General features: G+C 38.3%; 1 protein-coding gene across 1 annotated transcript in view; it reads right to left on the bottom strand.

The window, feature by feature from the left end:
* The window catches only part of SPTLC3 (serine palmitoyltransferase long chain base subunit 3), a 131,345-nt gene that overhangs the window by 64,474 nt on the left and 54,437 nt on the right, over positions 1-12,434 (bottom strand). Inside the window, exons 5-6 of the mRNA XM_007086809.3 lie at positions 5,709-5,833; positions 3,428-3,521 (exon numbers count right to left, since the gene is read on the bottom strand). Of these exons, the coding sequence (XP_007086871.1) occupies positions 3,428-3,521; positions 5,709-5,833 (219 nt within the window). The remainder of the gene's footprint in view (positions 1-3,427; positions 3,522-5,708; positions 5,834-12,434) is intronic.

The raw sequence follows: 12,434 nt of genomic DNA, 5'->3' as shown, positions 1-12,434 counted from the left end.
TTAGAAGTTTTCCCACTGTATGGTTTCTGTTCAATCATCTGTATATATTTGTGTTTGAACAAAAATGTGGAAATAATCTTCATTGATGTGTTCATGTTGTTGGCATCTACTCTATATACCCATGAATAACAGCAGAATTTTTGATAACTGTGGGATTGGAATGCAGGGGATGATTATCTCTTCTATTCATATTTTAGCCTCAGCCAGCAGGAAAAGAATCAATTCAAGCCATCCCTTGCCCCACTCCCCTCAAAAGGAAGGGCTGCTAACATAGCGGGTCAGGGCCTGACGTTCCTTTGCCATATTGGCCATGGGAAATTGTCTCAAGAAGCATTAGCCGAAACCAGTTTCACTTCCTGGCTTATGTGCTACAAGCTCTCAAGTTTCTTGTCTCTATGTAGACCAAGAATGGCTTGTCCTGCAAGTCATTTTGGCTGCTTTTCCAGTGACCGGGTGTGTAAGTGGCATAAAAGGACTCCGAGTCTGCTGAGTCATTCATTTTAGATTCAAAGGAGGAAGAAGTAGGAAATGACACTTGGGTGTCCAGCTTCTGCCCCAGCAATGGCGGCTAGAGAAGCTGTATTAGTTATCTATTGCTACGTAACAAATTACCCCAACACAATTAACACTTATTATCCACAGATTCTTCAGGTTAGGAGTTTGGGAACCTTAGGTGGGTGTTCTGGCTCAAGCAAGTTGTGAGCTGCAGTCAGGATGTTGGAACTACAGTCATCTGAAAGCCTGAGTGAAGCCAGAAGATCAGTAAAGATATCCTGTTCACATGGTTGTTGGCAAGAGGCCTCAGTTCTTCTGTATAGGCTGCTTAAGTGCCCTCACTAGTGATGCCAGAGAGAAGAACAGGCAGAAGCCATAAGCCTTTAACACCTAGCCTTAAGAATGACATATCATCACTTCTACTGTATTCTTTCGATCACGTAAACCAATCCTGAGACAATCCAGGAAGGGACTATTCAAGGCATAAATACCGGGAGGTGGGTGGGGGGGAATCATTGGAGAATCACTACCATAAAGTCTTAAGCTGGAGAGTAGGAAATTCTTGGTTAGTGTTTAAGAAAACGTTTAGTCTCCCAGTTGAGTATATACACGTCTGTCTGCTTATCTATCTATCTATCTATCTATCCATCTATCATCTATCTTTCTATCATCATCTCTATAGACCGCCAAGGGAAATCTGGAGAATGGTAGAATTTGGGTTAAATTCCAAATAGTAACAAACGCAGGATAGTGAAGGTGTATGAGAACTGTTATGGGGACAGTTGATCTTTACAATCCATAAGCAGATGGGTCTTTTCCTTCTGAGGCTGTTCAAAGCCTATCTCAAATCAAAGCTTATACCTTTGTTTTCACTGCCACTAGACACGAGGGAGGGCTACTAAAGCCATTGAACAAAGCCAATTCATCCAGAGATCAGCATGGAATGAAGCAGAACTGTCCAAACACCTTTTGTTGCTTCCTGAAGTACATATATCTTAGTTTGTGTGTGTATATATATATATATATATATACATATACATACATATATACCTATACATATATATACACACATATGTATGTATGTGTGTATATATATGTGTATATATATATATATGTATATGTATATATATACACACACACATATATATCATATAACATATTGGTTCTTCATTAACTGGCCAAGACCTTATTTTTCAGCTCTTCTCCAGTAGTTCAGCCTCACACTAGAGGTCTTGCTGCTTTTTACACACTCCAGGTTATTCTGTTTAGAAATTTCCTTTCCCATATCCCTGATCAGAATTCTCTTAATCCTTCAAAGTCTATGGCAAATACTATCCATTTCATGCAATCCCCAAAGTGAAATGATCTTTGCATTCCTCTGGGTCATCATAATGTTTTCTACTATCCTTGGTGGCACTGGCAATGAAAATGATGAGGATAATAATAATCACAATAATACAGCAGGTACAAGTGACTCAGAAGTTTTCACTGCTAGGCATTGTGCTAAGCACTTTATATGCCTTCACTTACATATCAGTGAATCAGGCATTGTAATTATCATTTTTGGAATAAGTAAATTGAGATCCAAGAAGGTTAAATAATTTGACTAGCACCACATGCTAATAAGCTATAGGACAAGGACACAAATGCTTGGGGCAGGGGGGAAGCCTATACTTTTTTCTTTAACACCAAAGATATTGTATGATAACAATTATATTTTTAGGAAAATTTATTTATGAGGAAGTTGGCATATTTTAAATGTAAAATTCAATGATTTTAATAAGAATGTAAATATCACCCCAATCAAAATATCAAATATTTCTATGACCCCAGAAAGTTCCTTTATGCCTCTTCTCACCAATTCCCTCCCCTACAATCAGAGTCAAGCATCTTTGTGATTTCTATGACCATAGATTAGTTTTGTCTGTTTTTTATTTGCTATAAACAAACTCATACACTATATACTATTTTGTGTCTGGTTTATTTCATTAAAAATAATTTTTCTGAAGAGTCATCCATGGTGTGGGTATCAGTAGTTTATTCCGTTGTTGTTTTTTTTTTTTTAAATCAGAGAGTCATATTCCATTATATGAATGTAACAGATCTTTTCCATTCTCCTATTATAGATATTTGGGTTGTTTCCAGTCTTGGCTATTATGACTAAATCTGCTGTGGACATTCTTGTACAAGCCTTTTTGTGGACATGCGCTGGAAATTCCAAGGTGAAGAATTTATGTATCATGGTATAGGGATATGTTTATAAGACTGCCAAGCTGTTTTTCAAAGAAGTTGTATAATTGTATCCTCCAGCAATGGGTGAGAGTTGCTTCATATCTTTGCTAATATTTGGTGTTGTCATCTTTTTTATTTTAGCCATTTTGGTGAACATGAAGGGGTCCACTGGCCAAAGCCTGTACTCTTAATCACTGCCTGATATTGCTGTGGCCCTTTTTCTACTTAATCCACAATACAGTTACTTTGATACATATCTGCCTCTCCTAGTAGATTGTAAGCATGCGCTGGGTGGGAATAGTGAAAGGAGTTCTTCTAAGGAAGAACACCACTTTTTACCTGACAATAACATAAAACTTAAGTCTTAAAACTTTCCTAAGGCAGAGTTATATAAAAGGGAGAGTTATAACACTTCTGATGATTAAATGTCAGTCCTAAGAGATCAGTCATGTTTTCAGAGGCTGCACTGTAAGATGACAAATAACAGTGACACTAATGTGTTTGGGTTACAGTTAGCAATCTAGGTGTTTAAGACACTTCAACCATTTGTTTAAGGTCAGCAGAGGTTAATAAGCCAGTAGTGAAAATAAACATAATTGTGTTTCATAAGGCTAAGTTCCCCCATTCAAATGGGGCAAGGACAAAGCCGCATGTTCTAGAAGAAAGCAGTATATGTCAGGAGAGATGCATTGATACTCACTGTTGTGTTTGAAGATCCTTATGGTTGCACCTGAGAGTCGGGCTCCGAGTACGAGAGATGCATGGTTTAACTCATCACTTAAAATGAGGCATCCCTGTTCAGAAAGCAAACACACAAAGCACAGGCCAATAAATAAAATTAAAGAAAAATAGCATGTGGAAATAGAACAACACTTCAAGACCTTTAACAGACATCCCTCACACCCATTTTCATTTTAAAAGGCCAAGAGTTTTACCTGGTGTCTATATGGGTAAAATCCTGTAGACAATTAGTTGATGAACATGGGGATTATTTTAAGGGATTATATCTTTAATCATTTGCATTTGATTTTCATCTGAGAAGATCATTCAAGATCTTGGTTAAATGCCAGCTAGCATTTTCTAAAGAATTGATGTTTGGCAGGAAAATGGATATACTTTGGGTGGGTTGTGGATTTGCTGGGGTTCCTCAATCATGCGTTGGATTATTTGGGATATGGTGTTCTTATTCTGGAGGGGAGGGGTCTTTTCTGCAGGGTCTTTCAAGCTCTTGTTTTCCTATTCTCATTCTCCTCTGTATTGACATCATTGTAGACCAAAGTATCAATGCTTTCCAGTTAAAAACTTTGCATTTGGAAAAGTATGGATGGCAATTCAGTCTGAGGCAAGTGAAAAAGATCAATCAAATTTACTTCTTATAAATTACAGTTGTAAATTTATTTTCCTTTTTTAATTTAAAACTTTCAAAACTATAAAATTGTTCCAGCATACAAAAAATGAAGAGACAAACTATGGTGGCCATTTGTTTTTGTGGCCACCCAGAAGCTTTGAGTTCTTGCTTATACTTTAGAAAGTTCACACATGAAGTGTTGTAAGTTTTTTGGGGAAGAGCCAACAATGCTCTAGATGAGTATGTGTGTATTTATAATTTTTTGGTGGACATTTGAGAGTTACTTATAAACCTGATGATACCCCACCCCTAAATTCTTCAGCATGTACTTACTAAGAACAAGGATGTTTCTCTGGCTAAATCACAATGCAATGATCACGCCCAAGAAAGCCAACATTTATGTAGTACTATCATCTAAGAGACAGCCCAAATTCATGTTTCCCCAACTGTCCTAATGATGTCAATGTCTTTTATAGATGTTTTCTTTCCTTCTATTTTTTTCAGTGCAGAATCCAATCAAAGATAATATGTTGCATTCAGTTGTCATGAGTCAGATTTTTTAAGCCTAAATCTGATTATGGCACTTACTTAAACGCAGCCAATCAATGTCCCCATTTTCCTCAGAAAGAATTTCCAACACTCAAGGAGAACTACAAGGCTCTGTGCAATTTGGCACCTGCCTTCATCTCCAGTCTCCTTATCATCCACTACCCTATATTCTAGTTCTTCTAAAGCTCAGTGCTTTATGCATGCTGCTATCTTTTCCTTACCTTAAAGAAAAAAAACTTAACAGACAAGTAACAGATTCAGTTCTCACGTCACACACTTTGCACGAGCATCTCAGCCTTTCTTAAGAAGAGCTTGGAAGCAACTCTTTTGCTTTTCTCCATGTATGTGCATGCCTTTTCTGTGGCATTCATCCTATTTTATTTGGTGTATCGTTTCCCCCACCAGACTGTAAACTACATAAACTTACAAGGCACAGATCTTGTTCATCTTTGTCCTGTATCTTGCCTTATATGAGGGCAAACTAGTTTCTCAACAAGTGATTTGTTAATGAATAAGTGAGTGGCATGAGCAAAATGTTTTGTTCAAATAAATGCCCAATAAGTGTTTTCTGCATTGCACCTGGGGACTTGGGAACCTAAAAATTTAACTGTTTTTGCTAAACTATCATCAAAGATGAGATGTGACCCACATCCAGGGCTTTAATTCTATAACTGAAATATCATTATGAACAGATTTGCTGGACTAAGCTGTTATATTTATTTAAAAAGCTGGACATCCAGGGGCAATTGGATGACTCAGTTAGTTAAATGTTTGACTCTTAATTTCAACTCAGGTCATGATCTTGCTGTTTGTGAGATCAAACCCCATATCTGTGCCATCAGCACAGAGAATGCTTGGGATTCTCTCTCTTTCTCTCTCTCTCTCTCTGCCCCTACTGCACTCATTCTCTCACTCTCTCTCTCTCAAAATAAACATTTAAAAAAATAAAAAAAATAGAAAGCTGGACATCCAATCAGCTTTTCCTAAAAAAAAGGACCTTCTCAGCCATACTTCTAATAGTACCTGCCCAGAGTTGTAATTCTTAGGCACACGGAAGAAGACAATTATGTTAACAAATTCTCACCTTTCCAACTAGTGCTGGGATATTCATTGAGTTAGTTGCAAATCCCATCCCAAAGACCATAGCTGCTTCTACATTCAGGAACTCAGCCACAAGGTTCTCCAACTCTTTGTGTTTATCCAAACTTCCTGCACAGGAAATGATAGGATGAGTCAGTTTTCCCTTCTCTCAACAAGATCGAAAACTCGAAACCCAGTGCATCACCAAAAGACATGTGTGAGAATGTATGTATATTTGTCACAGCCCCAATCAAGAAACAACCCAAATGTTCATATACTGCAGAATGAAGGAATTAAATGCCTTGTGGAGATATTTACAGAGCAGAATTAAACACAGGAAGGAACAATAGTGCCCCACACAACAAAATGAAAAGAATCTCACAAATATATTGTTGCGTGAAAGAAGTCTGACACTTACACATGCATACAGGCTGAATCCATTTACCTAAAGTTTACAAACTGGGGTGCCTGGGGCACTCAGTCGGTTAAGTGTTCGACTTCGGCCTAGGTCAAGATCTTGCCGTTGCCGAGTTCAAGCCCTGCGTCAGGCTCTGTGCTGACAGACTGTGTTCAGAGATTGGAGCCTGTTTCAGATTCTGGGTTTCCCTCTGTCTCTCTGCCCCTCCCCCACTCACCCTCTCTCATTAGAAGTCAGGATAGTGGTTAATTTTGTTGGGAGCACGAGGAGACCTTTGAGATTCTCTAAATGTTGTGTTTCTAGATTTCGATGCTGGTTACACGGGTATGTTTGCTTTGTGAAAATCTAATACTTAACAACTGGCGTGCTTTTATATATAAATATTGATAATGCAATAAAACCTACAAAAAAATACCACAATTTTTCTCTTCCCTCACCCTACATCCCTCAAGTGATTAATTAAATTGTAACGCTCCCAGGGGGTGCCCCACACTTAAATGCAAACAGATCCCATGACATCTATAGACAGTAGTAAATCTAGTTATAAATTATTGAACCTTTGGAGTGTGCTAGATTTCAAAGGTTACCATTCAAGTTATCTCATTTAATCTTAAAAGCCCAATAATGCAGTTATCATTACTTTATAGATTAGAAAACCAAGGTGTAAAGAGGTCACAGATAAAAACCAGCAGAGATAATCCAGTCTAACTCCAAAGTTCATGTTTTACCATCCTGCTATCTTTTATATGCTTATGCTCTGACTCCTTCTTATCCTGAATCGCTCATGCCTTGCTAAGAGTAAATGTTAATGATCCTCATATTTTTCTGTTTGCCGTCACTGTCCTAGATCTGCAGTGTCCAATATAGTAGTCACGAGCTACATGTGGTTAGTGCAATAGAGTTTTAAATTGTAGTTAATTTTAGTTAACTTTATTTAAACTTAAAAACTGAAGCATTGTAAAGTATTTTCCACTGAACACAACTTTATTATCTGGGTAGGATTATATTCTACTTATTTCACTTTAACCAATGAAAATTTAGTGTCTGAACTGAGATGTCCTGTAAGAGTAAAATACACACTATTTTTTGAATGTTTAGTACAACAAAACAAAAACAATAACAAAAATAATGTAAAATGGTTCATAAATATTTTTATATTGATTACATGTTCAAATGATAATATTTTGGATATATTGGGTCAAACAAAACCCATAATGAAATTAAATTTACTTGTTTTTTTTAACTTTTTTTTAATGTGGCCACTAGAAGTTTTATTTCATTTTATTTCATTTATTTTTTAATTTTTAAAAATTAAAAAAATTTAATGTTTATTTATATTTCTGAGATAGAGAGACACAGAGTGCAAGCAGAGTGAGGGAATGCAAGAGAGAGAGAGGGAGACACAGAATCCGAAGCAGGCTCCAGGCTCTGAGCTATTAGCACAGAGCCCAACACCGGGCTCGAACTCATGGACCATGAGATCATGACCTGAGCTGAAGTCGGACACTTAACTGATGGAGCCACCCAGGTGCTCCTGGAAATTTTAAATTACATATATGTCTTGCATTATATTTTTATTGGACACTGCTGCTGGAGATGATTCATTGGACAAAACACAAAAATGTACAAGTGGAGGTACGTAATTTGCAACCACAGAACACAGAAGCAGATTTAACTCAGCTTTAAGTTAGAGGAATATTGTTAGCACATTCAGGATTACTTATAAACATGCTTTTTTCAACCTAAAGGTCAACATGTTTTACTATACAGAGTGTGATATCAGAATTTTATTTAAATTGGTAAATTAGCTTGCTTCTTGTGCTAAAATGGTGAAGGGTTGAACTTGAGAAGGCATTGACTAGTGAGTTCAAAATTTTATTTTGCATTTAATATGAAAGAGCACATTTCATGTATCATCTTTGCCCTTCCTGAGAGGTCACACTGTCATACAACAGATGGCTGCTGGCCTTTCTTCTCAGTTCAGAATTCATTTATCCTCCCAAATGTTAGAAACCATAGTAAAACAAGTATTCTAGCAGAATTAATTTTACTCAAGCTTGGGGGGAGGGGAGTTAAAACTTAAATTGTTATTTAAAACTTTATTATCAAAGATACAGAGAAAAAAGAAATACTAAGATTTAAAGATGTGACATGGGCACATAATCACTCATTGTATTTGTTTTTACCTAACAGAGACTACATCCAAAGGGAATGACCCCATGATAGATAGTGACCAGGCCATTGGCCTGGGCATGACATCCTTGGGTTCTGGCCCAGCTCTTCTGCTAAATAACGGAACGGACTCTGGCTAACTCTTCTGGAAGTTTCCAGAGAGGTTGGGAGAAGTACTGTTTTAGGCTTCCCTGATGTTGGGACTGTTTTTTTCCTCCACATAGAATGGTCTTCTTACAGCTCCCACTCACTTTTTGACATCCACCTAACATGATGTCTTTCCTCAGGTGCTGTTTTCTTATTTTTTTTTTTTTACATTTGTTTATTTATTTTTGAGACAGAGAGAGACAGAGCATGAGCAGGGGAGGAGCAGAGAGAGAGGGAGACACAGAATCCGAGGCAGGCTCCAGGCTCTGAGCTGTCAGCACAGAGATCAACGCGGGGCTCAAACTCACAGACTGTGAGATCATGATCTGAGCCCAAGTCAGACGCTCAACCGACTGAGCTACCCAGGCGCCCCCTCAGGCGCTGTTTTCAACTTCTCCAGGCACACTTGGTCATTTTCTTCTGAGATCACAAAAGCTTCATTATGTAATGATTATAACACTTATGAAGTTGAACTAAGAACATCCATGGGGCCATCTTCTCTACTACAGAAAGAGCCCTCAGCGTGCCAATACTATGTGCAGGATGTTCATCTTGGCAACCATAGAGACTAGTGCAGAACTAACACACACTAGGTGCTTGTTGAGTAGCATGCAGACTTTTGATGGAGTATAAGGACAGAACTGAGCCCAGAGTAGGGGACTGCACATGGAAGAAGGTCAAGAAGCCACGTGATGCCAGGGCAACAAGGTGTCTAAGTAGTGAGCTCCACTTTGAAAGTACCCATACCTGAAGAAGTCCCTGGCAAGGGTGAAAGGTGCCCAAACATTGCCAACTTGGTAAATTTCCCCATGAGCCTTTCCTTCCCAGAGACTTGGGTGACAACTGTGTCCTGGCCCAGTCACCCAGAAGTGATGAGTAGAAGTTCATGGTGACTCTCTGTGATGTCTTTCTCCACCTTCATCTTACCCAAATCTGCCATCCCAGGGCTTTATCTGTAACAGTTGCATCACCAAAAGTCCTTAGGGTTATGTGGAATGTATTGTAAGCAATCAAACAGCCAACCAACTAATAAGAAGTGGGTGTGTCCAAGAACAACCTGAGAAATTGCCCTCTATGAGGTCTTTATCATTACCCCTGGCTTAAGGAGAGGGAGAAGAGAGGAAATGCAGGTATCCATATTAGGTCTACAGATCCAGCCTTCTTCTGGATTTCCAGTGGTCAAGTGGATAGTAAACTAATTTTCAAATATACCAATTTCTATGACCAGACGTCTCACAGCTGAGGTATGAATTATGAGTGGTTTTGCACGTAGGAGCTTATCTTCATTTATAGAAAACAACAGTTCTCACCCCCAACCCACCTTATCATAGAATTTCTCTGTTTGGTGCTCCTGGCTCAAATTTCATAAACGGGTATGAGAGAGTCTCAGGATTGCTAGACATTTTCTACTTCAGGAAGCCATGCTTCTCAAAGTTAGCAAAGCTGTCTGGGTGGGATGTGGTTCATTAAGGAATATTGAGAAGTATGGCTTATTTGTATTAATAGAGTGCTACTTTCCTCCTCCTGCTCTTCACACTGAAGAACTAAAAATGTAGGAAGACTTGAGGAAACAAAGCAGTCACAAAAACGTAACAAGCTTGCTTTTTGTAAATATTCAGGCTATACCCCAATTTGGGTGGAGGTGCCTGAGTCATGTCAAGCTGCAGTTGGTGGTCTGAGTGCTTGAGTGGTTCTAGAAATTATAGTCAACATTTTGTCTTTATTATGTAAATATGGGCTTTTTTTTAAACCCCAAGAAAGCATAGCTGTAGTCCTAACCAAAGGTACAAATAAATCCACAGTAATTTTTACTTCTTTTTCTCTCTGACTTTGGTTTTGTTTCTGTTTTTCAGTCTCTGAAGGTCAACAACAGCCGCAAATTGGCTAGTGACAATGGATCTCCAAATTGCTACGTTGTGCATATATTGACATTTATTCTCATCCTGAAGGTTTATTTATCCAATGGGATACTGCAAACCTGCTTTGTGAATAAAAGAACAAATACAAGCAGGATGTGTCCTCTTCCCAGCTCTCTCCATGGTATTTTCATGTGCCAAACACTGGGCTTAGCACCATCAGTCAAATCAATAAAAATTAGATGCAGGAGAAAGTATGGATATTATGTTTATAGACTGGATACTTCTGCTGGATTTTTATTGATACTGACTGGTTCATACTCTTTAGTCAGAACATAAAGACTGCTGGCCTTCAAACTGACACTGACTAATAGTAAAGGGTGTGGGTGTTATTAACAAGCCTGTTTCACCACCCCATGTCTTCTGGGTGGCACACGTGAAGACTAGTTTTCAAATTGTGACTGTAGTCACTTTTTGTCCAGAATATCCTGTTTGTAGATTGTTCTTTAGACTTGATCTAGGAGCAGACTGGCATTTGTCATGACAACCTGCCAGTGGGCTCATCTGGCTGTTCCAGTTGTGCCATGGCTATCAGCCCACATCTGAGCCACTTTGCTTGAACTGGGGACCTGAATGTGGGAAGTTAAGAGTAGACATTGACAAGGTCCTTGGTCTTCCTCAAGTTGATATCAGTGACTATAAAGGATACACATAGGTGCTGGTGTCAATGAAAGTTAATCTGTATCCTTAGTGTGTTTAGATGTAACAGGATTTTTTTTGTGTGTCTAAATGAAATAAAAGAGACAAAACTTTGATATACATTGATGTGCACTAGATTTGGAAATCTGAACAATTGCTAATAAATCTAGAGGACTCCTCTTCCCTACTGCTATGACGGCGAGTGCTCATCTACACAGCAAACATTTTATAGAGGGCCAGAGAGAAAATGTTTTGACTTTGTGGGCCAGACGGTCTCTGTTACAACTATTCAGCTCTGCCATTATAAAGTGAAAGTGGTCATAGACAGTACACAAAAGAATGGCTGTGGCTGTGTGCCAATAAAACTTTGATGGATACCGAAATTTGAATTCCATATAATTTCACATGTTGCAAAATATTATTCTTATTTTTATTTTTTTTGACCGCTTAAAATTGTACGAAGTGTTTGTGACCTGCAGGCAGTACGAAAACAGGGGGCAGCTGGAATAGTTGGGTGACCTTTGAGGTAGATGGTCTCTGATGTCAGCTATGAATAGTATGGGGTAGTGCCAAGAGCTCTTCAGTGGAACCCAGGAGAACCGGTGTCCAGTCTTGACTCCTCAGCCCACTGACTGCAGACACATTGATTGGCAGGTTATTAAAAAGCTCTAGGCTTCAAGCAACGCATTGTATCCTATTTGTGTGGGTGGAGAGAGGGTGGAGGAACACGCATATATTCTGAAATTCCGAGTTTCAACTTTGTTCACTCATCCCAGGCATCGCCTTGCTGGAAAGTATTATACTTACATAAAATTATTGGGATATCTTGTTGAATTGTTATGCTCACTTGGCTCTGTTGAACCTACAAGGCGAAATCTGCACTTGCAGAAATATCTCTGCTCGTTGCAATTTGGCTGTGCTGTAATTTCTGTCATTGTCAAGAGAGGGGCAATTACCTTGTCAGAACTATAAGAGGTATCTGGAAATTACCAAAAGGCTTTCAGAAACTGAGATACCCTTTCATTTTCCTACTCCCAAACAATTCCCCTGAGAGTCTGTCTCCCGTTAAAAATACTCTTAAAGAAAAATAAAGAGGCTTAAGAGAAACACAATGAAATCTCATTAATCAGAATTTACAATAATTTGGTCGGAGAGGAGCTGGCACTGTTTATGAAGAAGGGTTTTGCTGTGTAAATTAAGAAGGTACAGCTAATTGATGTGGGGATGTTTATAGCTTATTTAATCAAATCCACTGCTTTAAAGCATGTTTATAGCATTGATTTGCATAAAATGATATTAATTAAAATTGCTTTTTTTAAAAAAGAAAACAAGATCTCTACTTAGTAGCAATTTCTTAGAAACTGCTCAATCTCATAGGAACTTTAAGGCCATAAGATGATATTTATTTGAAATTGCTTTAATTCAGACATTTTGCAGA

Source organism: Panthera tigris, chromosome A3, assembly GCF_018350195.1.
Source record: "Panthera tigris isolate Pti1 chromosome A3, P.tigris_Pti1_mat1.1, whole genome shotgun sequence".
In the NCBI taxonomy this organism is placed as follows: Eukaryota; Metazoa; Chordata; class Mammalia; order Carnivora; family Felidae; genus Panthera; species Panthera tigris.
This window is presented reverse-complemented; position numbering and strand designations above follow the sequence as displayed.